The 27,588-nt window shown below is 37.2% G+C and overlaps 3 protein-coding genes across 5 annotated transcripts in view; 1 reads left to right on the forward strand and 2 right to left on the reverse strand.

Moving 5' to 3' along the window:
* The window catches only part of slc39a11 (solute carrier family 39, member 11), a 190,504-nt gene that overhangs the window by 20,142 nt on the left and 142,774 nt on the right, over positions 1-27,588 (forward strand). For 2 of the 3 annotated variants that reach the window (XM_089121761.1, XM_089121762.1), the window contains exons 2-3: positions 19,992-20,104; positions 22,250-22,288. In XM_089121761.1, the coding sequence (XP_088977887.1) occupies positions 19,992-20,104; positions 22,250-22,288 (152 nt within the window). Of the gene's footprint in view, positions 1-19,140; positions 19,282-19,991; positions 20,105-22,249; positions 22,289-27,588 lie in introns of those variants that run through there. The other variant, XM_089121763.1, reaches the window with a different exon arrangement.
* Positions 4,490-7,804, reverse strand: sstr2a (somatostatin receptor 2a). Its single transcript, XM_039674320.2, has 2 exons — positions 7,421-7,804; positions 4,490-5,795 (listed from the first exon to the last, which is right to left on the reverse strand). The coding sequence occupies exon 2, from the start codon at positions 5,726-5,728 to the stop codon at positions 4,589-4,591; it is 1,140 nt and encodes a 379-aa protein (XP_039530254.1). The 5' UTR covers positions 5,729-5,795; positions 7,421-7,804; the 3' UTR covers positions 4,490-4,588.
* LOC120480889 (somatostatin receptor type 2) lies at positions 14,250-16,476 on the reverse strand. The gene has a single exon (XM_039674324.2). The coding sequence runs from the start codon at positions 15,757-15,759 to the stop codon at positions 14,731-14,733; it is 1,029 nt and encodes a 342-aa protein (XP_039530258.2). The 5' UTR covers positions 15,760-16,476; the 3' UTR covers positions 14,250-14,730.

A 27,588-nucleotide genomic window follows, 5' to 3' on the forward strand; every position in this document is an offset into this window, starting at 1 on the left:
GCGAGCGGCTTCTATTGACTAACTGAAGAGATCCAGCCGGCAACTGAACAGTTACACAGTTAAAATCATCGTTGTTGATCAAAGTTGAATCTATGGCGAAAATATGTTGTGTTTGGGGTTGCGCCACCAGATATACAGCAAAAGGTGTAGGTTTTTTTTATCGATTTCCTTCAGAAAAAAGTAAATCTATCCAGCAGAACCTGTGGGTGAGGAGGTTAAAGCGAGTGGACGTCGTCAAAAGTGCATGTCGTCTTCTAATTATGAGCCTGAGCCCGATTTAAATCCAACCATTTTAATACGTGGGTCGTTATATAACTGACGTTCTCAACTAACTTAGTTATTTCTATTACTTTCCATGTTACTTTCTTTTGAGCGGTGAGTAAATGCTTCTTCATCGTAAATGCTTCTGATTGGCCAATGCGTTCAATAAATCAACACATATGTCTGTGATTGGCTACATCGCTCATCGCTGCAGTCACGTTATAAAATTAAACTCTGCCATGTAACTGTTAAGTCATTTCTATTTTGTTTTAGTTGTTCTTGTTGCTTTTCTGCAACAGATGAATACAAATGTATTAGTTTTTATTTGTTTTATTCATAGATATTTCTAGTTGGCGGGAGTCCCGCGAATCGTTTTATTCTCCTGCAATCCGCACACACAGAGAGTGCATTACCGCCCGCACTCGGCCATCAGATCTATTCCCGCGCCGCGGTCTAGTGCGTTGGGAGTGCACGTCTCTAGATCAAAAAAATCTAAGCTTTAATGATCATGTTAACTATGTCTGAATTTCCACCACGTCTGTTCTTGAATCAACTGTTGAAATGTAGATTAGGCTTCTGCCGGCGGTGTGTCTCCCTCCATGCAATTTACTAGTGTTGCCATAGGGACGCTTCGGCTTTTGCCACCCGAAAGAACGTCTTTTATTGTTGTGACGTCATGGTGAATTGTCGTATTGCACACACCATCAGAGACAACTTAACATGAGATACAACACTAAACTACACAGTAACACACACACACACACACACCCTATGCCTGCCTGACGGCCAAAGGCACATTGAACACACTGTACTGGACGAATACTGCGATAACCACTTTTCTGTCATCATTACTTCCCCAGGTTTCAAAATATGTTTGTTTGGGTCCGAACATGCACTCGACAACCTCAGACGTGCGTCACTCGTAAGTTCAGTCTGAACTGTTTTAGCCCTTCGCAAATGTTAAAATTCTCTAACCCCCGAGCTCAATATTTACACATTATACAGCTGGGGATTTAAAATAAGCGTTTTATTTACAAGTGTATAACAGTAGATGAATCGATTGTACATTCAGGGTTTATTGTTAAAGCTCTATGAAGGAATGAATGCACATGGTTTCGCCTCTCTCATTCATGTGTGTCTTCTTGAGTGATTATTTAAGGCACTTGCAACGTCGTTTTATAAAGAATAGTTGTTCATGTCCTCCGAGCGATGCAAATGTAAAGCAGCTGCTATTGAACAGTCCGTGGTGATGCTTCAACATTAGTGTGGCGAGGATGCATTCAATACAATGATGGATAAAGGCTCAATATCTAATGTTTTATAATGAGGTATATTCAACATGTTGGCAAAAAAAGATTGTGCGCTTGTTTGAATACTTTTCGCAGAATAATGAATAATACAGTTGAATGCATTTTCTGCCATCATTGTCTGTCTCGCTCACTGAGGCGAGTGAGCAAAAGGTTTGTATAACAACTGGAACGAGAAGGATTGATTTGCATCTCATTTGCCAGCTGATGAATGTTAATTAAGTCCAACCAATGGTTATTGGTTATACCATATTAATCCAAAACAGTTTAACAGAGGGGTCCAAAACCCTAAGACTTTTGTTGCACTTGAAAACATTTTTTTTTTAATTGATTCAAGGAGTTTTCAAAAAGTAACAAATTTTTCCCTCGTGGGTCCATTTGACCGCCATAGGAATGAATGTAATGCAAGGAATGCTTCATAGATAAACCCTAAAAATGCTTAAAATTCAAACTCAAAATATTTTGACAATGTCTACATGTATACTTGAGGACCCAGCGGAGCAGCTCCGAATACACTGTGAAGCAAAAAAAATGAAGTAACCTGGTTGCCTTAAAATTTTTAGTTCTTTGAAATGGAAAAACTGAGTTAATACAATGAACGAGATTGATTTAATCATCTGAAACTCAAAATATGATGTTATCTGAACCACATTAATTATTTAAGTTGATTTGACAAAAGAAAAAAGTTTTGATTATAAATCATGAAAATATTTTTTTAAATGTTATATTATGATTTTCACAAGAGGTCCGCAAAGAGTGCAAGATATTTTGAGCCGAATTAAAAGGGTTATGCATGAAATTGTGAGATATTTTAAATTTAAGTTGAAGGAATGTGAGGAATGTGCTTAAATGACTAATTATTTATTTATTAAATCTAGTCATTTAAATATGGAAGCTTGTTTCCGCCATAGAATGAAAAATATAAAAGGTAATTCAATTGGGATTTTTTTTTTATCTCACAATTATGATTTTTTTTCTCACAATTGCAAATTTACTTCTCGCAATTCTGACTTTATTTCTCAGAATTGCGAGATGGAAAGTCAGAATTGCGTGATACAAAGTCGCAATTGCGAGATATACTGTCAGAATTGCGAAATATAAAGTCAGAATTTACGTGATATAAAGTCAGAATTGCGAGATATGAAGTCAGAATTGCGTGATGCAAAGTCGTAATTGCGTGATATAAAGTCAGAATTGCGTGATACAAAGTCGCAATTGCGAGATATAAAGTCAGAATTGTGAGATATAAAGACAGAATTGCGTGATATAAAGTCAGAATTATGTAATACAAAGTCGCAATTGCGAGATATTAAGTAAGAATTGCTAGATATAAAGTCGCAATTGCGAGATATAAAGTCAGAAATGGGAGATATAAAGTCAGAATTGTGAGATATAAACTATTCTGAGGGTGAAAAAAGTTAGTCTTTTTTCCCCTTAGAATTGGCCTGATAACTCGCAATTGCAAGTTTATACTGTATCTCACGATTCTGAGAAAAGATGTCAGAATTTCGTCATATAAACTCACAATTATGTGTTATAAAGTAAGAATTGCGAGATATAAAGTCGCACTTCTGTTCTTTTCTCAATTGCGACTTTATATCACCTAATTCTGACTTTATCTTGCCATTCTGACTTTATAACTCACAATTGTGTCTTTATACCTCACAATTCTGACTTTATATCTCGCAATTCTGACTTTATATCTCACAATTCTGACTTTATATCTCGCAATTGTGTCTTTATATCTCACAATTCTGACTTTAAATCTCAAAATTCTGACTTTATTTCTCACAATTCTGAATTTATATCTCGCAATTCTGACTTTATATCTCACAATTCTGACTTTAACACGCAATTGTGAGATAAAAAGTCCCAATTATTTTTTTCTTTTATTTTTCATTCAGTGGTGGAAACAAGCTTCCATATTTAAAGGTAAATAAAATACAAAGTAAAAAATCTCCAAAAAGATTTCATTATAGAAAATAATAGGACTTCGGGTCATTTTGACCCCTCGAGGGAAAGATATGTTACAAAGTGCGATTAATAAAAAGTTCCAAAACTTTCTCCAGGGCAGATAATAATTACTAAAGCTCTGTTTCAAAACCTAGAGTGTGTTTAAGCCACAACTCACAACCGGTTCCTATAGAATTTAGCAACAACACATATCAAATAGTCAATTTTAACCGTGCGTTTGGATTGCTTTTTCCATGAAGGATACACGTGATGCTGTATAAATGCTATGAAATTAAGGTTTCTTGACATAATGTTGCTGCCTACACCTTCTGGACCAGCATATGATGCCTGAAACTGTCCATTAGCGCATTACGTTTTGCAACAGAGCTCATCTTTCTCCTCCCCCTCTCCACTGAACATTGTGAACATTTCCAGTACCAAAATAAAACTCTACTGGGAACCAGAGGCGAAATATGATGAGGGAAGATTGTATAAATGTAAACAAGATATAAGCAGATGGCAGCCATCAGGTTTTGGTATACGACAAGTATAACTCACTAAATAAACAACAAATAAATAGGCCACAGAAATGTACATCTTCTCTAAGATTTTGGAGAACTTTTTATATTTAGGCCATCATAAAAGCCTGCCCTTAAATAATAAGAAGCTTGTCCTATTTGGCCCCGTGTTTCCACAGAAGTTTTTCGAGAGTGAAATAATGCTTATTTAAATAGGGGCCATGATCTTGAATATTGGCGCTATACTGTATCTCTAAACTTTGAAGACAGTTTTGGCACTGAAGTGAACACACACGCATAACAAAACACAACAGCTTCATAATTTCTTCAGACAGCAACACCAAACAAAGCTAAAGCTAAAGTTATTTACAGTAAATTACATTCATCGCTTAAATACATGAGATCAATCAAATCGAGCTCTCCAAATGGACCATTTTAAGACATGCGGGTGTCCTATAAACACCCTTTAATACTTAATGTTGATCTTAAATACTAAATCTCTCAGGTAGTCTTTGACTTTCAACAAAGGACAAGGTCCATGTAACATTTTCAGATGCTGGTCTGAAGGTTTCCATTGAGCAACGCAGCGTTTTGCGTTTCCGTCATGACGTCGTTGACCATTCGAGTCCTGTCCTGCCGACTATCGCTTCGGTCGATCTCATCCAAGCCACCGACTCTTTTCAGACACAAGACGTTTTGGAAACTCTTCTTGAAGTTGTCCGACAAGAAGGCGTAGAGGATTGGGTTGGCGCAGCTGTTGGCGTAACCCAACACCACCACGAAGTCAAACGTGCTTTTCAGAACGGGTGTTGTGGGAACGGTTCCGGTCACAGAGGTCACGTTGAACACGTAAAACGGTAACCAGCAGAGCACGAACACGACCACCACGATAGAAACCATACGGGTGACTTTCCGCTCCGAACGCTTTCTTTTGGTGGAGCCGACCCGCATGCCGGAGGACTTCACCTTTATGACGATTAGCAGGTAGCACATGGAGATGACGATCAGCGGTAAGAAAAAGCCCAAGAAAAAAGTGTAGAAGATGAACGCGGTGTAGTAGGTGTTTTGTGGCTCCGGCCACAACATGGTGCACGTCCGAGCCTCGTTTCTTTTCAAGTTCACTCCGCTGTAGATCATAATTGGTAGGTTGACCAGCAGAGACACACTCCACATGGCCAGACTGATGGTTTTGGCCATGCGCGGCTTTCGCCATTTGGTGGATTTGATCGGATGCACCACGGCCAGGTAGCGGTCGAAGCTCATGACCGTTAGAAAGAAGATGCTGGTGAATTGGTTCATGGAGTCCGCGGTGAGGACGACGCGGCAGATCGCGGATCCAAACGGCCAGTGGAGAAGCAGGAGCTGAATCGCGATGAAAGGTAGACTTAGCATGCAAAGGACATCCGCCACCGCCAGGTTTAAAATGTATATATTCGTGACGGTCTTCATCTTGGCGTAGCGCAGGATGACATAAATGACCAGCGTGTTCCCACACAGTCCCACCGCACAGACTACAAAGTACACAAATGTGATGACGACTGAACTTGTTTGGTCAAAGCCGTGGTTGGTGCTATTGTGAGGGTAAATCTCCAAGCCAAAGTCAGACTCGTTCCCTGGGAAGAAGCTGTTATTCACCAAGCGGTCAGGGAGGGATAGGTTGGAGTTGGGCATAAACGTCCATGTGTCCATTTTGGCGGTGTTTATTATTCACCGGGAAAAGGCTTATGAAGATTGAACCCACAGTTTAATAAGAAACCTATGGGCATTTAAGAAAAAAAAGGAGGGAAATATGAGTTAACATCCAATCTGCAAATTGTGATAAATACATAGGCCTAATTTGTCTCGAATCAAAGTAATCTAATCAAGGGGTGGTGCATGTGAGTGCAATTTTTTTACACATAACTGAAGACTTTTTGGAAGTATTAATGGTGGACTGTGGCCCTGATTACCACGTTAAACTCTTAAAAATAGTTTCCAAAAGGGGAGATGCCATAGAAAAACCATTTTTGGTTCCCCAAAGAACCTTTTAGTGGACAGTTCTTACAATATTAAAGGTTCTTCATGGATGGCAAGAGAGTTTAACAGTTGGGTTTCGAAGTAAAAGCTCCATTCATTTTTCTCCATATGGAAATTGATTTTGAATGATTACTTTTAAACCTTTAAAGATAGCCCTGCTGTGAGCTGAGAGGTTGTTAATCCATGGCATTTGCTTCTGTACTAGCTGTCAGGCTGCGTTATTTCAGCTTATTTTTTAAACACAGCTGAAAAACTACATTACCCATGATTCTGTACAGAAAATTACACCAATCGGTGAATCACAAAAATAAACAACACATGCCAAAAATTGTACTGTTATCCATCCCATAACTCGCATGAGTTAGCAAGACACATGGATGGAGTGACCACGAATCTCAAACAGTAATTGCCACGAGTCACGACAGACGTGAATTCTGGTGAGCATATCGCGAGAGATAGACTGGATTTATATACGTTCTGCTTAAATAAAATGATTTTTCAAGTAAAAAATGAGGTGAAAATGGAAAGCAGCTAGAGAATCAATAATGCTCACAGGTCTGATCTGCAACTTTGGATAAACAAGGACTTTACCATGTCTGTCTGCATGGTTTCTACAGTTCATTGACTTTTGCCCTAGCAAATATTGGGTTAATTGATTTTTACTGAGCAAACATTAGGAATATTTGATATATAAGAGATAATCTAACAAATGACGCAAACTTAATTTAGCTGTACAGCTCCTCCAAGGCTCGGTTGAATGAAATAATATAAAAGTGAAGTAGGCAACTGCAGTCTCCATCATCCCACACAATATCACAACATCTTCAACTGAGAAAAATATCAGAAACCCAACCTAAATCAAATCATATAAGTTAACTAAGTTTCCTATTCAAAACCTCAATGATGGATCAGTCTGAAATAGCCATGTTAAATAGACAAATACCAACTCTGCCTCTATGCTGTGATTTTCCAGCGCTTTGGGATGAGAACGCGTTGGATTTTCAGCCAGTACACGACATGTCTAAATAAATTGAGTAAAATATAAGCTATATAATGGATTATTATAGGAAGTGGGGAAAAAAAATCATTATTTTGACATAACAGCACAAAACAGAACATCTACGACTGGTCGAACTATTTTACATAGGCTAAACACGTCTTTTACCAAATATTGTGTAGCCTAATTACCTGTAATTCTCCTCATTTTTAATTAATTGGTTAAAAACGTTTGCAAAAATGATTCAAATGTAATGTAAATATAAAAAATACGTTAAACCGTCAATAACACACATATTTGGTATACTGTAAAAAAGGACAATTTTAAACGATGTAGCTTATTACATTTTTGCCTGTAGCTATAGTTACCTGTAGTTATGGGACACCTTTGGAGATCCATTCCTGGAATCTGAACAGCTTCACATGTTTCTATTCGCCACCATAATATTACCGCAAAACTGGTAGGAACAAGCGCGAAATCCAGCAAAGAATAACCGTCACTCGCACTTGACACCTCCTGATAAACCCGCGCGTGTCCGTTTGTGCGTCAGGACAACGACAGTTCTCCTCAGATAACAAATGACCGTTATTTCAGTAGAAAATAAACTAAAACATAAATTTAGTAGCGAATGACGCTCTTGAACTCAATAAACTTAACATTTAAGTCATGAAAAATACATTTCCAAGGGCAACAGTCGAATTCCTTTGGTATTTCTAAGTCTGAGCGGGAACGATGTGAGTCAGGTCCTCTCACGCGCGCGTGAGTGTGTGTGTTACCGGAGCGCGAGCACGAGTGTGAGTGCAGATGGAGCTGCAGATCCGTCGAGCGCGCGCTTCCTTCATATATATCCTGCGCAGATACATTAATCTAAACGACATGAAAGGCTATATTCAGTTGTTTTTGCTGTGTGGTCTTGATAAGGATACGGGAATTTGTCAGGGGTCGAAATAATAATTTATGAATCCCCCCAAAAAGATGTTTAGCCTAAAATTAGATTAGGCTAGATTGAAATAAATGCATGTGGGAATTAGAGATTTTAAATAAGTAATATCGTGAGAAATCAAATGTTCCCATCACTTCTTTGAGATAAAAGAATTTGGTGTTAAATGGTTGTGAACTTAAAACTTGCACCATTTATTGAAACCAAGCTTTAAAAATGACACTTGCAACTAGTTTTTCACCTTCTTTCATCTTAACTTATAGGACCCTGTGGAAGGTATTTTTTTATTGTACTTTTATTGAACAATATGTCATGTGCAGACAATGCATGGCAACACACATCATTACAATTTGAGAGTAGGATCAGGTGCGCACAGAAGCAAAAAATAGAAAAAATAAATAACTAAAATAAAGGGAGTTACTTTTCAGGTCATATTCTTCTATTGTAGGACCCTGTGGAAGTGTGTGCAACCTTAAATCTGCCATCTTTGGCATGTGACAATTGCCTGAAGAATGCAGCAGGGGTTAAACATAATCAAACCAAGTGCATGCACAAATATAATTGACACTTTTGAATCTGTTTCAAATAACTGCTGAAAAAAAATTAATAAAAATAAATAAAATCTTATCTATACAGTATATGACAATTGCAGGCATGCATGTGGGCCTACACTCTAAAAAAATGCTTGGTTGTTTCAACCCAACATTGGGTCAAATATGGACAAACCCAGTTCCATTTTTAACCCAACATTTGGGTTTGTCCATATTTAACCCATATTTGACCCAAATTTGGGTTAAAAAACCCCAGCATTTTTAGAGTGTAGAAAAATTGCATGACAAATAATGAATTGTTTCATTATTTTTTAACAGAATCTCCTGAGATTGGTTATCTTAACAGAACTGAAATGCTCAATCAAGAAGAGAAGTGAACACATGATGAGCCTTCGCCTTAGACAGCACGTAGTTAAACTGAATATATGGGGTTAAAGGTCAATGGCTGATAAGTCTCGAAAAGCCTTGATGAAAGGTAAACTGTGGCAATGAAAATAAACAGACGCAACTTGACAAAAAGGGTTAAATAAATCAAAATGATAAATGATTGAACTGAAACATGTATGGAAAAATAAATATCATCCATTATTTTTGATGAGTGGTTTACATAGAGAGCCATTTGTTTTCTAACCTTGTTTTAAAGCTCTAAAAACGAATGGAAGAAAAAGACAAAAGTGAGCCTAATAGAAATGGGAAATTCTTGTCAGGATATTATGCATTAGTTCTGATAAACCAAAGCATTTTTGTGTTCTTTATTATTGGGCACTTTTACATCCCAGTTGCTGATTTTTTATTAAAGCATACCTTTTACAATGCCTTTATTTTTTATTTTACATATTTAATTATTTTAAGCCATAGCGCCAAAACATGAATAATACCCTAAAAATCAGTATAAAACATTACAATACAATATTTGTGATTTTACACAAATAACAAACAACACTTTTATTCAAGAAATACATAATTTCTTGGTGTGTTCAGCGGTGTCAATGAAGATCATGCTTGAAAATAATTATGAGATGAAATGTCTGAAAAATGTGCATTTTATTTTTAAACAATTGTCAATTTATTTAAAAACTGGGAACAGATTACTGAATTCATTTGTATTTAGGATGCATCAAATTCTGTAATTTCCGAAGGATTTTATTCCAACAAATGTTTAAAATACCATTTCCACCAATGTTTTGAGCTAGGTGAAAAAATGTTCATAACACAATTCTCCACAAATTGAATAAACCTTATCGAGAGTGTGAAACGTGTTTTTTTTTTTTTTAAGAGCTTATTTTCTAGCCACGGTTAATCTATGAACTCAGCAGGAGAACGCCAACAGGTCGCAGTCGAGTGGAAGAGGGAAACACTTATTATCAGGGCTCCCGTTTCAACACGTGTGCTTTTGGGCTGGATAAAAATAACGGTGATCTATGTGTTAAATATGGGAATCTCCATAGAGTTTCATTTTGCTGAATATATATTTATTTTGTTATTTTTATTTAAAGTCCAGTCATTTTTGATCACTTAAAACTCACCAAAATGACATATTTTAAAAAAAATAATCTTTATTTTAATCATGCCTTAAAGGAGTAGTTCACTTTTAAAAAATTTTTGCTGATAATTTACTCACCCCCATGTCATCCAAGATGATGAAAAGAAATTTTTTGATGAAAACATTCCAGGATTTTTCTCCATATAATGGACTTCAATGGGGTCCAAACGGTTCAAGGTCCAAAAGACAGTTTCAGTGCAAACTACAAACTGTTCAAAGGGCTTTAAACGACACCAGACGATGAATAAGGGTCTTATCAAGCAAAACGAGCGGTCGTTTCAAAAATTTATAAAAAAGTTTAAGTTTTATAAGCACAAATGCTCGCTTTGCTCTGTTCTGTGATGAGCGTTCGTGACTCCCCTGTTTAAACTCGTTCATCAAAATGAACAAATCTTTTTTCGAGTCGTTTGGTTCTTTCAACGAACAAAATGACTCGAAAAAAGATTCGTTCACTTTGAAGAACGAGTTTGAACAGGAGAGTCACGAACGCTCATCACAGAACTGAACATAGCAAGGCGAACATTTGTGCTTATAAAACTTTTTTAGTTTATTTTTGATACGACCGCTCGTTTCGCTAGATAAGACCCTTATTCATTGTCTGGTGTCATTTAAAGCCCTTTGAAGCTGCACTGAAACTCTCATTTGGACCTTGAACCGTTTGGACCCCATTGAAGTCCATTATATGGAGAAAATCCTGGAATGTTTTCATCAAAAACCTTAATTTCTTTTCGACTGAAGAAAGAAAGACATGGACATCTTAGATGACATGGGGGTGAATAAATTATCAGCAAAAGTTTTTTTTTAAAAAAATGAAATATTCCTTTAAAATATCTTGAACGTAACTCAACACCCTCATTTAGTATACACAGTTATATGAATATTTTTTGACACTTATTGTGGGCACTTGAACTGTTTCAATCATGAAAAATATAATAGACTTCGGACATTAACTCACTGGAATGATAATTCACATGACATTTCCATAATGTTTCCATTACATCTGTTCTTATTCTTTTAAGAATTAGCCTCAAAGGTAAATGATTTAAAATAATTTTGAATGTAATTAATTTTTAAAGTGATAGTACACCCAAAAGTGAAACTTATTCCATAACTTACTCGCTCAAGCCATAGGTGTTTATGCGTTTCTTCTTTCAGACGAAAAAGTGCATTCATCCATCATAACAGTAATCCATACGCCTCCAGGGGTTAATAGAGGCCTTCTGAAGCGTAAAAAAATAAATAAATAAAAATCCATATTTATAACTAATCACTGTAGGCGAGTATAGTTCCGGTTGAAGAGTGACCCCTGACCCAACGCATTTTTGAGTGACCTAACACTTTAAACTAATTGCCCTTTAAGCCCCAACAGCCTCACTGTCTTGAATTGATCGGTTTCAAACCTATACATTATAGGCCTAGACATGTGACGCCCAAGGGTCCAATTAAAAGCTTTTGTCAGTTTAAAGGCACAGTGATAACTAGCGATAAAGAAGGAGTCTAAAAGGCTGTTTTCTAAGGCACAAAGCCAAAGCCGGGTCATCAGGGATATAAAAGAGACAGCTGGACTGGCGGACAGTTTTGTTGTTTAAAAATGGTCAAATGTAGTGTTAACTAGAGTGTGTTGCACTGTCAGCTGGACGGATAATTAATAATGCAAAAGGTTTCTGGACAAGAAAAAACAACAAAAACAGGACTGTGAATCAAATTATTTTTATTTATTTTTTCACTGCAATATGCATTTAAATTGAGTTATATTTTATATTTAAGTATATTTTTATATTTTTTCATGTTATATATTATATTTTTAATTCGTTTAGAATATTTTTGCTCAATGATTCTGATTCGGAATTCGTAATTTTCTAATCCGACACAACAGATGCTTATCAGAGTGATGACGAGGGATAAGATCTCATAACCTCCGGAGAGATGTTATTTAAAATTGTTTGGGTACATAACGTGCGTGAGAGCAACCCATAACCTTCTAATTTTGTATCTAAATCATTTTTTTGATAAGCTTATTCCATCTGTTTTATGTCAGAGGTATATATTTTTGACAATCGTTAGGAAAACATATTCATCATGGAGTCATGGGATACTATTTTCCAACATTTGCACATGGGAATGAAGCATTTCAAGTGTTCTTATCTAGTGTCTCCCACCAAGTCTGTCTCATGCATTTTTAGTTTTGTATTTTTTTCACATGATGATGGACAAGAATGAGTGCGCGGATATTTTGTGCACGTGTGTGTGTGGTCATACCCCTTGTTTTGATGAGTAAAGTCTTCTGCTTCCAGATTCTACTTTAGCAGGGAATAAGGAAAGGTATGTTATTGCATTGCACCTTGGCTGCCTATAAAACTGCTGCAAAAACAACACGTTTAACAGATGTGAGCCTTTTCTTAGCATATTTCTCAGTCCAAAGCCGTCAAGATACTCAGTCAAACTTGTATTTTTCTCTGCAAAATCCATCAGTTATACTGTACATTTCAAAGCAGAAACGTGCAGCTTTAATTGAATGCACGTTTGTTTCTCTTTAAAGTTTTTCATTCATAAATGTTAAATAATGCAATATCCTTACATGAACAAAGAGAATTGCATGCACACTCTGTCATTAGCTGAACATTTTAATGTTTGTGAACAATGATAATTTACATATGTAGACAGGAATATAAAAAGAAACATGTTCTGGATCTGAATGATTACATGCAAATATTCTATACATGCAATAAAGTAAAATATTGGCATATAAGCATAAAATATTGTGATAAAACACGGGTAAATTACTGATTTATATTACAATACATTCAGAATATATTATTAAGAAGTAAAAAAGAAGAATATTTTGTTTCTTGGTCAAACAAAAAACATTTATTTCCAAAAATGGTAAGATAAAAATAATAAAAACATTACCCTGTGTATGTAGGCTATGTATGCATGGCCATGTGTTATTAATAATTACATTTATCTTAGCAATATGGTCACTAATCCACGGCAGTGTTGGCTATAGCATCAATATCAACTGTTTTCAAACAAATTCACACACACATTCCTTATTCATGTGTCATTTAGCAACAGTCACACAAAAATCCTCAAATATTTGGTCCAAGCTGGATGCCATGACAACCATGACATCATCCAGAAAACCACAATCAATTCGACAACACTTCTATGCCTACAGGAGGGCAGTCTGCTCATGTATTTTTCTTAATCGCACAGGCAGTCTCACAGGCTCATACTTTGAATTGCACTACAAAAATTAAGCAATTAAGGATTGTCTGTTTACAAAGTAAACATGTTGGAATGTCTTGCAACATATTTAAAGTCCCCCTGTAGTCGAGAATTTCATCCCTTAAAACTCATAGTTGATCGTCAAAATGATATTTAAAAAAAAAATCCCGTGGGGAAAAAAAAAATCCACACGCGCGGCCTCGCGAATATGCTAATTAGCCCCGCCTCCACTTGGAGATTCACACGGCTAAGGTAAACGCTGCACAATGGCGTCGCTCTTTACAACGTCGGAATCGGACACATAATGGTAATTAATAAGATTAGCCTTTTGCTTGACTATGTTATTAGACAGCTAATAATGCTATGCTAATGTTTACAGTTATGAATTTTGCAGACGGTTTTATCCAAAGCGACTTCAAGGTACATATTTTACATTCTTATACAATCTTATCATCAGAAACAAAGCTAGAACAAAACAGAACGTCAGTGGAGAAAGGTATTTAGTTCATCATTATAATATCGTAACACACCATACACACGCTATATTGCTTCTCTGAAGACTCCCCTGCTAGTTCGCAGTTAATGACAGGTTGACGAGATTGGTTACAAGGTTGTTTGTGACATTTTAAACTGCGTTTTTTGAGGCTGTCTTTGTTTTACTGCAGTTTTAAGGAGAGAATACTCATTAAAAACACCACATAAACATAGAAACAATATTAAAAGCTGGATTTTCGCCACAGGGGGACTTCACTTACAGGGATAGTTCACTTATTTAAATTTTTATTACATTTTTTTGGTATGTTTTATCTTACCTCAAGGGCATCCAAGATGTAGGTGTCTTTGTTTCCGCAGTAGTTACAATTTTGATATTTTTAGGTCAAACCATTGTTGTCTGTCAGTCATATAATGGAGGTCTATGGTCACCACCTCAAAGAGCATGCACAGAGAAGTCCAAATTAAACATGATTTAATGACTCATAAATGTAAGTACACATTGATGGCCTAAGACACGAAATGAGCGGTTTGTGTGAGAAAACCAACAGTATTTATATCATTTTTACCTCTTGTAATCACACGTCCAAGTGATCTGAGGGCGCGGGCGCTTTGTGGCTGTGGTTACAAGAGGTAAAAACAATATAAATACTGTTCGTTTTCATGTCTTAAGCCATCAATGTGTACTTACATTCACGAGTCATTAAATCATGTTTAGTTTGGACTTCTCTGTGCATGCTCTTTGAGGTGGTGACCATAGACCTCCATTATATGACTGACAGACAAGAACGGTTTGACCTAAAAATATCAAAATTGAAAATACCGCGGAAACAAAGACACCTACATCTTGGATGCTCTTGAGGTAAGATAAAACATAGCAAAAATTAATTTCAAAGTGAACTATCCCTTTAAAACATAGATACACTAAGCTAGCACGCCTTGCACGTTGGTGTCGCGCAGGACGTAGGCTTCGGTGTCTCGGTCACAGTGTGTCGGCGAGCTCTTATGGGGGCAGAGGAGGGCGTGGAAATGCCTGCGAAAGGTTTCCGACAGACACGCGTACAGGATTGGATTGGCGCAGCTCCACGAATACGACAGCAGCACCACAAACTCAAAGCCACGTGTGAAATCCAGCGCCAGATCCGTTCGGTGCAGAGAGCAAAAGTTCAAGACGTAGAACGGCAGCCAGCAAACGCCAAACACCAACACAACCGCCACCACCATCTTAGTAACCTGTTTCTCCAGCCTGTGACTCTCCAGCGAAGAAGACGTTTGCGTTCTGGCGTTTCTCAGAGTCACCAACAGTGCCGTGTAAAACACGATCATCACGGTGAAGGGCAAAGCAAAGCCCAATACGAACGTGTAGCTGAGAAAGGTCAACCACCAGGTGTCGGATGCGACATGAGGGTCAACGGTGCACAAGCCGTAGTTATCAGAGAAGTTGATAGCCATTGGAAGCACGGGAAATAAAGAGACGAACCACATTAACGCGGCGATGATCTTCGCCCGCCGTGGCGTCCGCCAACGAGCGAATCGCATCGGGTCTACCAGCGCCATGTAGCGGTCGACGCTCATCACCGTCAGGCAGAACACGCTGGTGAATTGATTAATGCCGTCTAGAACCATAACCAGCTTGCAAACGGCATCTCCGAAGATCCACTGGTCTTGGAAGTTTTGGATCGCGATGAACGGGAGTCCTACCATGAAAAGCCCATCAGCCAAAGCCAAGTTGAAAATGTAGACGGTGGTCGCCGAAGACATTTTGTCCAGCTTTAGGATGGTGATTATAACCAGCGAGTTCCCGGCCAATCCCACGACGCAAACTGCCAGGTACATCACGGCCATGGCGACGCTGAACGCATCGAAGTCCTCATGGATGTAGACGTTGTTTATGGCGGCGCCTACAACCGACACGTTGTCGTGAAACAATCCCAAAGGCACTGCCGTTTCCATTTTTGTAGTCGTTGTGGTTCAAACGTATTGCGAGAACCAGGATCTCCGCCTTGTCCTTGAAGGCTTACTTTCCCATCTTCAGAGCTGATCTTTGAAGATTTCACCCCCCAAAAAACCTGGTTGGATATTTGTTGAAATACCTCCAAACTCTAGTTGGTGTCAGACCCTCCTGTGGAGATCTTATATATCCCAAAGTGTGTGCGTCTAAGTCATCCGTCGACTCTGATAAGCTGCGCCGGCTCGTTCCAATCCGCTGTTGCGAGGTTTCCAGGGTGCCATCTGTTACAATACTTTTGTTTTCATAACTAAACGCTCTTGTCAGAAGGTCCATCCAGCCTCTTTCTTTCACACTCCCTCTCGTTTTCCTCCTCCACTCCACCCCTACGTTTCCTCCCTTTCCTCGCAGTTCAGTGGGGGGTCAATCAACCCCCAACTTCTCCTTTGGGCCACCCACTTTACAAATACGTCCCCATCGGATGAGTGATGAATTCCCCCTCTGCTTGTTTGAGTATGCTGCGTTTCCCCCCATCCACTGTTTATATTTCGGGCTGATTGTCTTTGTTTGTTGGTCAGTGAATCATCTATCACGCGCACAAGGCCTCAGTGGCTGGAAGCGCTTGCAGATAAAAAGCAATGAGTAATGAGCGATCACCTTAGTCCTGTTCCTCTTCTGACACGCATTGTTGAAATGCCAGTGAACTTCCAAAGATATGCGAGAAGACAGGAACTGAGGGAGCGAGTGATTAGGCTCACATATACTCACCTCACTGACCACAAGCACTGCTTTAGGAGAGATTATGCAATATGCAAATTGTTTCTACTCAATTCCATGAATCATTCCTACAATTTTGGAAGTTTCCGTTGGCACGTTGTCGAGGTTTAGGGGCCTCAAGTGACTCGGTGTTGCTGAAGACAGGTATCAAGTCCTCTCCAATAAATCTACATGGCCAGCGTTTGGTTTCACTGTTTTTTGGGCTTGAGTTTTCTCGTAGCGTTTAACTAGGAACATACTGGTTTTTACAAATACCAGGCTGTAGTTTCTAAGAATTGTAAAAAAAAGAACCAGGACGTGATTGGAAATACTCTGAAACCTTTCATTCAAAAATGCATGTTATTGTTATCTGTGTTCATTTGTCTTGTATGCTTTTATTATATGTGTGTTAACAGTCTATGCTGAGGGACATTCAACAAAATGCTGGGTTGTTTCAACCCATGTTTGGGTCAGATATGTACAAACCCAACCGTTGGGTTCGAAATTTTATTAAAAAATGTAAACCAACGGTTGGGTTTGTCCATATTTGACCCAAACATGGGTTGAAACAAACCATCATTTCGTCAAATTTAGTAAAAATTATTGAATGAAATGTATTTGTGAAAAATGAATGAAAATTAGGTGTTTAGCACTGCATCATGTCATTTGATAGATTGTTTGTACCAGTTATCAAATTAAAGCATTGTTTAGGATCTGGTTAATTGTAAGTGTTGTACTCACTCTGAACTTATGCATGTAGATGTACTGTATTATAACATAAAAACGGCAGAGATTGTACAATCATTATATATTCAATATGAGCTTAGCATTAAAGGGTAAGTTCACCCAAAAATGAAAAAATTATTTTATAATTGAATCACCTTCAAGCCTTCATAGGTGTATGACTTTCTTCTTTCAGCCAAACACAATCAGAGTTATATTTCAAAATGTCCTTGGAAACTTTATAATGGGAGTGAATGGTACCTGAGATTTTGAAGCCCAAAAAAGCGCATCCATCCATTATAACAGTAACCAATATGACTCCAGGGGTTAATAAAGGCCTTCTGAAGTGAAGCCATGCGTTTTTGTAAGACACATGACCTCTGATCGACACATGACGTAGGAGTAGCGTAAGCTTAGGTGAGTCGACGACCTCTGACCCGACACATGACCTCTGACCCGACATATGACCCGACACATGACCTCTGACCCGACATATGACCCAACCCATGACCTCTGACCCGACATATGACCAAACACATGACCTCTGACCCGACATATGACCCAACCCATGACCTCTGATTCGACATATGAGCAAACACATGACCTCTTACCTGACACGTGACCTCTGACGCAGCACATGAGCTCTGACCTGACACATGACGTCGGAGTAGTGTAAGCTCAGGTGAGATTTGACGCCTCTCTCGGTTCAAACAAAAAACTCAAGCTCCTCCCACATTTCTCCTTAAAAACTTGTATTTTAGACGGATAATTCCTGACGAGTGTTTTGTTTTGTTCTATCCTCTATGCTTCTGCGCTCATCAATTCATCAATACATCATGTGTCGGGTCAGAGGTCATACGTCGGGTCAGAGCTCACTCGTCATGTGTCGGGTCAGAGGTCATGCGTCGGGTCAGAGGTCACTCGTCATGCGCTGGGTCAGAGGTTGTGCGTCGGGTCAGAGGTCACTTGTCATGTGTCGGCTCAGAGGTCACTCGTCATGTGTCGGGTCAGAGGTCACTCGTTATGTACTAGGTCAGGGGTCACTCGTCATGTGTCGGGTCAGTGGTCACTCGTCATGTGTCGGGTCAGAGATCACTCATCATGCGTCAGGTCAGAGGTCACTCATCATGCGTCGGGTCAGAGATCACTCATCATGCGTCGGGTCACCTGGACAAATTATTAACCCAATGCAATTTTTTTTTTTTGATTGAGGTATCAAAAAAAATTGATTGAAATATCAAAACAAACAATAGAAATAGAATACAATATGTTTCAAATGCTAGTGGGAGGTAAATAATAGTAATACTTTAAAGAGTGTACAATTCTAATAGCTTTTTGTTTCTTCGATGGCAATATTGATTTAATATTTTTTAAATGCAATAAAACATCCCCCCTGAAAATTTGCATTCATGAATTTGAAAATGTAGCCATCAAAATGAATAAATGAATAAAAAAATAAAATAAAAAAGAATAAAATAAATGCAGGGTTGTTTATCTTTGGAGTTTACAATGATACAAGTAGGACATCTTTCCATAAAAATGTAAAATTTCCATCAACAGATGTCTCGTCCAATCAGCGATCAGTATTCAATTCGCCACATATACCTACCTTTTCCGTTTTGTCTGACTTGTCGTTGTGTTTTCTGATTTGTTAATTTGTTTTCAGATTTGTTGTTGTGTTTTCTAAATTGTTATTTCGTTTTCTGAATTGTTGTTGTGTTTTCTGACTTGTTTTTTTGTTTTTATAATTGTGATTTGTTTTGCACCTCTCGGCCACCGTAAAACAATGAGTCAAGTACATTTTCCCACAAAAAAAAAAAAAAAAAAAAAGACATAAGGAGAGTGCCTAAACAAATGAACAGCTATCTCTGCAAACTATGCAAACTTCATCCGATGACCTGCAGGAACGCAGCTGACGTGGCCACTTTAAAACTCTGTAAAGCGTGAATTACCCAATTAGGAGCTTGAGGGGGCGGGGCTTACGCCGTAACACAGACACGTGTACAGGGAAGCAGGAAGTGAAGCGGCTCACTTGGTGCCTGTAAACAGTAAGTACAATACAATAACAAACAGTCTATGCTGAGGTAAAAATGTCAAAGAATGAATGAAAACTAACCAAAAATCGGCTGTAGGCGCGTTAATTTTCCATTTTTGAAATGTTTGAATGTTAAAACACAGCAGAAGTTCACGATGGTCTGTAGCAGATCAACTTTATTCAGCACTGCGTTCACTTTATCAACTCACTAGATTGTTTAATACGTTAACGTTAGTTGTTTGAACAATTGTCAAATAAAATGTCAGTTTGTTTCGATGCTTTGGTGTTGATTTGAGCATAATGACAGGCGCTGTACTCACTCAGAAATAGTCTGTTTACACATCTGACACTAGTCTAGATATATTGTATTGCTTACACTTTATTTTAAAAGGTCTGTGTTACAGTGTAATCCTACTGAGTAATATTTGTAATGTACTTACTATAGGGTTAGGTTTGGTTTAGGGTTAGTTGCATGTAATTTATAGTGAGTACTACATGTAACATGCATAAAAAGGACACTAAAATACAGTGTTACGATATTTAGTGTAATTATAACCACGCAATTGTGTCACTGAGCTTGTCATTTGATTCTACATGCAAATAGTTAGAGTTAGGGCTTCTCCAGTGCTTACAGGAATCCTGGATAAACAGGATTTGGTTCACACCCACCTCCGTGATGGCTAAACTGCATCTGCGTCTCTTGTGTGTTTTTGGTTTGCACAGGCGTCATGCTTCCAGGCTTCAGTCCTGTGGTTCAGGCCCTGCTGGGGACCCTGTTCACCTGGGGCCTCACGGCAGCTGGAGCCGCTCTGGTCTTCGTGTTCTCCGGCAGACAGGTGAGCCGGGTCTCTGAAGAAACAAGCTTTCATTTCTAAAATGAGAACGACATGAGCATAATGATGACAGAAATGTCAATCTGATTCTGACCCAGACAACAACATACAGTGCTTAGCATAAGTGCACACACCCATGCTAAAGTTGGAACATTTATTTATTTACGATACATTATTCATTCACAAAGAAAATTGGTGTCCTTAAAGGTTGGATTTTTCCTCATTTTTTAAATTATGGGATTAAGATCAATTTCCGAAAGATAATTTTTTTTATTCCTCTTTTTAGTCATGTTCACTTATTTTAGGCACTGTAGTGTCGGCCCAGATCCGGCCCACATCTGATACGTGTTGAAACAACATGTTTTGTGGGCCGACTCTATGTTGCTGTCTGGGGAATGGCTTTATTTTTTCTTAGTGAAAAAATTCACTAAGGAAAGTGAATTTTTTTCACCTTAGTGAAAAAATAAAACTAACTATAGTGCAAACTCATTAACATTTTACTGGCATATAACCTACTGATGTAAATATTATAATTATACTTTATTTGGAGTAAATCTTTAATATTAAGCCTAAAATGTGCAATAATAATCACTAATATCACTAATCTCTGTATAAGATCAGTCATTACATGCTAGATATTTAATGTATACTTGCAGTAGTTCCACTTTAGCACAATCAAATAGACTTCAGCACTATTTCCAGATAAATAAAGTGCATTAAGTACAAAATTAATTGTTCCAATTTAGCAGATTTTAAGTATATCAATTTAGTACTACAATTGCAGGGTATTTTTATTTTAGTACATAAATATGCAAATGTATTTATACTTAGCGTGAAATAAATGTTTTTCTAACACATCTTTGTGTTTATATTTACTTTGTGTTTAATTTAAGTAAAATATATTTTTAAGCCTTTTTTTATTTACGTGATTGAATTAATAGTAAAATTCCATGTAATTGAATTGATTAATCCTTATGTATTTTAATTGAATAACTGATTAAGGATTGTTCTGTAATTCAATCAAAATTTGTAAGGATTATTCAGTTCAGGTTTTAAGCGAGTGTAGGGTGATTCAATCTAAATCAGTGTTTTTGTTGTTAACTAAGACTATTTCTGTTAATTGAAATTAAGTGGAAATGAATTAAAATATAAATATCAGTTGGAAAAACTCAAACTAAATTAAAATGAGAAATGATGCCTCGGCAATAAACTGAAATAAGTTTAAATTGAAGCTCTAAAATGATTAACTGGAAATTAGTCAAACTAAAACTGAAATAACTATAAATTAAACTTAAATAGCAATATTTAAAAAAAACACAAACAATGACTAAAGCACAAAACGAAATGAATACAAATTAAACATGAAAATTAAAATAAAAGATAATTCAAAATAAATTATATAATTATTATATAATAATAATAATATTATTCAATACTAACACTATTATTTGATTAAGTTTTCATCAATGATTTTTTTTTTCCCTGTTTATTACTTTGAAGCTGCTTGTATCGTATATTTATAAAGTGCTATAGTGAATGACTTCATTTTTATTTTTAGGGTGAGTCAAAGTCGTGCTGTCAAACGATTAATCTCGATTAATCGCATCGAAAATAAAAGTTTGTGTTTACACAATATATGTGTGTGCACTGTGTATAATTATTTTATATATATATAAATACACACACATGCATGTATATTTAATAAAAAAATATTATTTATATATAAAATATTTAAATTATATATAAATCTATATACATGAAAATATTTCTTAAATATATACAAGCATGCGTGTGTATTATTAAAATAATTATACACAGTGCACCCACATATATTATGTAAACACAAACTTTTATTTTGGATGCGATTAAGTCAAAGCATTGAATCAAACTGTGCTTATGTGATGATTTGAGTTTTGTTTAAAATAATATTGTAATTTTAACAGTAAAAGACTGTACAAATGCTACTATAAAAAAAGTTATCATCCCATCTATCAAATGGGACATTTCATGTAATTGTATTTTACAGTAAACTACTGTTAAATGTACCGTTTTTGGAAGTGAAATGTATATTAGTGTTTACCTCAGCTTGTGAAAAAGCTTCATTCATTTATTTTTTTTACAATGCATCTTTTTCTGTCCTCCTCTCAGAAGCGGATCTTGGACGGCAGTCTGGGATTTGCGGCAGGGGTAAGAGACCCTCAAACCTTATTTGTTTACTTTCATTCTTTGCTTTATGTGTCCGTCATTTCTTCACCTTTTTGCCATAAATTCTTTTGGTGTCACCATCACACACCTCCTTTTTCTGTTCACAATAAAACAGATATTTGACAACCGTTGGTAAGGGCAGGCAGGGCATGTTTTCTTCTCTGCTGGGCAGGAAAACTGTCAGTGAGGCTTCGAAAAGAATAGATGTGATTTATCTGTGACCCAGAGGTAATTACACTGTCTGGTTTTGATTATCCTGAATATCTAATGCAACATCAGGTTTGCAGAACTCTTGTTTCACAATTGTGCTCGCCCGAAGGACCGGGAAAATTATCTATCTTGCATTGAAAATGAAGAATTTAATTTCCTTGACATTAAATATGCATGGTTTGTAGATTGTAATTTAAAATCCAGTAAACTAATAAAGTGAATAAATGTTTATTTTCTCCATGCACATTTGAGTCGTATAATGAGAACCGTAATGATGCTCAATCTTTTAGTTTAAATGCAGTCTTGCGTAGCTTTTTTCTCTAATTAAATCTGTTGCAGAGATTGTGATTGTACTTGATGACTGTTTGTCTTTTAAATTGCATATCGATCTACAATAGTGGATAAGAATTTATTGTAGGACATTATTACTGACATCTAGCCTGGGGAAACTCTGAAAGTCAGTAAAGAGATCTTTCAAGCCCATTTCCAATCCGTCGAAATCGAGGAACCAATCAGAAGCGTTGGGGCGGGGTTTACACGATGACGAAAGCGCTGGGATTTTGTAGCCTACATTACAAAGATGGATGCCGCCGTCGAACATCACTCGTTCGAATCAGCTATCGCGTCTGTTTTAAGCGAGCAGAGAACAACAATGACATGCATCCATCCATCCATACATACATGATGCATCCATCCATCCATGATGCATCCATCCATCCTTTATGCATCATCCATCCATCCATCCATCCTTGATGCATCATCCATCCATACATCCATCCATACATTCATGATGCATCATCCATCGATGATGCACCCATTCATCCATCCATCCATCCTTTATGCATCATCCATCCATCCATCCATCCATCCATCCATCCATCCATGATGCATCCATCCATCCTTTATGCATCATCCATCCATCCATCCATCCATCCATCCATCCATCCATCCATCCATCCATCCATCCATGATACATCCATCCATCCATCCATCGATGATGCACCCATTCATCCATCCATCCATCCATCCTTTATGCATCATCCATCCATCCATCCATCCATCCATCCATGATACATCCATCCATCCATCCATCCTTGATGCATCATCCATCCATACATCCATCCATGATGCATCCATCCATCCATCCATACATTCATGATGCATCATCCATCGATGATGCACCCATTCATCCATGCATCCATCCATCTATAGATGGTGCATCTATCCATCCATCCATGATGCATCACCCATCCATGATTCACCCATCCATCCATCCATGATGCATCCGTCCATCCATCCATCCATCCATCCTTTGATCAGCCATCTGTCATTCTATCATTCTATCCAACCACACATCCACCCATCTATTGTTCTATCGCATCACGTCCATCCGAAACGTTTTAATATGGTTTACAGAATTGACTGGAGGATTAGCTGAAGGCTTGTGCTAGTGAGCACGACAGACTCCATCCTCATCCTCGTCTGCTGTTGTCCATACAAGCCTTTAGTTTTGTGGTCTTGCTTTGCCTCAAGCAACTGTGTTCCTGTTAGATACACCACAGCATCTGGCATCCTGACAATGGTGAAGGAAGGCACCATCTTTCTACGTTGAAGATATGAGTTAGGCACTTTAAGAAACGCTGAGGGGCTGTTAGTCTGATTTGTGTGGTCAATTATAACCATGTTTTCAACAATAGTCTTCAAAAGAAATTAATGTGTTTAGAGGAAGCATTTGTTTTCCACTGAAGATTAATGGCTGTAATTTCTGGAAGTAGCAGTCGGTGTGTGTGTGTCAGTGCTTTCGCCTGTTTGTTAGACAGAAAGTGAAGAGTGACAGTAATTAGGGAGCGTGAGTGATGTAACGCTGAACCTGAACCCACTGCTATGCCACAACACTGACAAAAGAGTCGACTTTTTCATTATAAGGTCCACTTTTAGTGTAATTGAGGTTTCTTGCACCAAAACTTTTTTGGTTCATTCCACCATTTTCCCTAGCCTGTTTTATGTCCACTTTTTCCTCCTGATGTTTAGAAATAATGTGTTTATTTGCATCCTCATTATTACCTCATCGGGGTGTGTGATACTGTTATCTCATGAATTACATCTTAATATTTAACTTAATAAGACAATATTTTGCTGAGTGTGTTATTTTACCGGTTTAGGTCAAGTTACCTTTATTGATAGCGCTTTATACATTGCAGATTGTTTTAAAGCAGCTTTACAGTAATAAACAGCAAAATAACAACCAATGTTGTTTTATATATATATTCTTTCTTCCCATATACCTGTATAATATGAATAATAAGGAATATAAAATATGCACAAAAAGTATATTACTCGTATGTTTATCATATATAGATTTTAAAAATATATATTTTTGAAAGAAATTAATATTGTTAAGACTTAAATTGAGCAAAAGTGACTGTAAATGCATTAATAATGTAACACAGATTTCTATTTGAAATAAATGCTGTTCTTTTGACCTTTCAAAGAATCCACAAATATATGAAGCAGCACAACTGTTTTCAACATTGATAATAATCAGAAATGTTTCTTAAGCAGCAAATCAGCATATTAAAATGACTTCTGATTGTATAAGAACCATAGTTTTTTGTGTATATGGATGTGTTCAGAAATTTCTTTCATGCACGTCTTTATAAGTAAGGCCCATGGTCTATTAGAGTGTGTGAAAGATTAAAGGTTAAAAATGCTGGAGATGCTTGAAAGCGATGCATTGATAATTATTGAGTGTGTGTGTGTTTATAGCAGACTTCCTGTTTTTCCCCCCAGACAGATTCAGTATTGTGTAGGTCTGTATTAGGTGTTCACTTTGAAATAAAAAAGGTATAGTTGTAACTGCGCCTCCCATGTGTAATCATCAGCTGTGTATCGAGCACCTCTGAGGGAAGGCGGTAGATTTAATTATACAGGATTTAAGATTTAAATGCGGTCCTGAGCCCGATTACAAATCAATACCGGACCGATGAGTTCAGAGAGGACCCTGGGATGGGATGTCTTGAAGTGTTGGATACATAGTGTGTGTGTGTTAGAGCTCAGACTGAGACGAGAAAAAATAATTAAATAACGGTTAAATTGGTAATAAAACCGTTAATGGCCAATTTGGATCTTAAATCTGATTTCAGTGCTTATTTCAATTCATTCATTCAGTTTAATTGCTGTAATTACTAAATGTCTATAAAATGCACGTAGCGCTGAAACCAATCAATGATTTTATAATAAGCTCCTAAAAGTAATCGGGCAGACTAAAAAAGTAAGCCGTAGAGAGAGCTGAAACTTTGAGGGATGGTAATACACATCCTCAGCCTGATGGTGGCGCTACATGACTCCTAAACCGATCGTCACAGGCTCAATGTCTTACGTTGATGGAATCCTTGGCTCAAGACAAACAAAATGCATGTGACCGATTCGATTTTCACCCTTGTGGCGTAATTTTCATTTTTTTTTTTGGATTTGTTGAAAAATAAAAAACTACAATTGCGAACTAGTCCGAGGTTTCTCGCCCGATTGGAACCAAACCAGTGTAGACATATTCGAAATAAGTCGAAATTTTGATTGACGTCTGCGATGGGACACCAAAACATTCAAAGTGGGCGTGGTCACTAGGGCTGTCAACATAAGTCGTTTAGTCGACTAATCAGTCGATGCGGTCTTGGTCGACTGACATTCTTATTGGTCGACCAGTCGCATTTTTTTTTTTTACCAATAGAAATACATTTTCAATGATTTACTCCTTGATATTTATTCCTTTATAAAGCAGTTATTTTTTACTGTATTCTAAATATAATTAGCGTATGTTTTACCCCAACTTTAAATGATTTAATTTAGGCTATATTTTGGTCACTTTTACTAAAACGGCCATCCCTCTTTAACGGATCGATAAACTCGGCTTGGTCTGTGGTCGCGTAGAAAGTTGCGGCGACTGGCATCTTGGTTGTGCTATACAATAAAAGAAAACGAAGCACGGAAACGCCTATAGCTATGAATTTGTTTGTCCGATTGACTTGAAAATTGGCATGCAGTGTCTTTGTCCAAAGTGCCATGATTGTCTACGAGGGCATTTGTGTATCTTGGAAAACACGGCTGCCGTCGGCCAATAAATTTCGAGCGGCTGTCAGGCAAGGTTAACGAAGGCCAATCAGATTCTCATTTATAAAGCGTGCGTACGCACAAAACGGGGCTGGAAACGCATGTACGCCAGTTTCCACGCAAAGGTTGTGATCTATAAAAAACAAAGTTGACGGGAGAATGTACGCACCTGTAAGCAAACTTTGAGCCGTGCGTACGCACATTCTGGAGACAAAGAGAATTGGCGACACCGATGGTGAACTCGAGTTAAATGTATTTTTGGTCACTTTTACAACGAAAATCTAAAGAAAATTATATCCTATCGGCTACAGAAAGATAAAAGCCTACAATTATAAGTTCACTCACCAAGCCTATCACTTTGAAGCCAATATCCATCCCTTCTTAAATGTCCGCGCCAGCGAGCGCGATGGGCCGTTTAGTAAAACTGACGCACATGTAGCCTATAATCTAACGGCAGATGAGTAAAACTGTAAATCTTCATGAGTCCTAATAAATACAGTGCACATTCTCAATAACAGTTTAAATAAATGAAAGAATGATTTATGTTTTACTTCTGATATAAACATTTAGATTAAATATGCCTTTCTCGTTAATGGAGTTAAACACTTAAACTACATGAAATCATCACTGAGAAGTTTATATATATATATATATATATATATATATATTATGCAGTATATATATATATATATATATATATATATATATATATTATATTATTTGCCTTCGAGAAAATTCGTAAGATATCGGCCACAGGGGTACGCCTTCACTCTTTTTAAGTATTAAGGTTAGTATGTAATGCGATTTTTCACACACACGCCCAAGACGCCCAAGATTTAAATTTATATAAGATTTAAGAAAAAAATAAATAAATATTTTTTGCATTTTGATTTAAAGTTGTATTCATGTTTCTTATGTAAATATATATTAGATGGTCTAATTGGGTTAGTAATGTGTAATGTTTG

This window comes from Pimephales promelas, chromosome 17, assembly GCF_988280905.1.
Source record: "Pimephales promelas chromosome 17, fPimPro1.hap1.1, whole genome shotgun sequence".
NCBI lineage: Eukaryota > Metazoa > Chordata > Actinopteri > Cypriniformes > Leuciscidae > Pimephales > Pimephales promelas.

Coding starts and splice junctions, on each gene's coding strand:
- sstr2a (XM_039674320.2), bottom strand. CDS start 5,728: ATGGACACATGGACGTTTATGCCCAACTCCAACCTATCCCTCCCTGAC.
- LOC120480889 (XM_039674324.2), bottom strand. CDS start 15,759: ATGGAAACGGCAGTGCCTTTGGGATTGTTTCACGACAACGTGTCGGTT.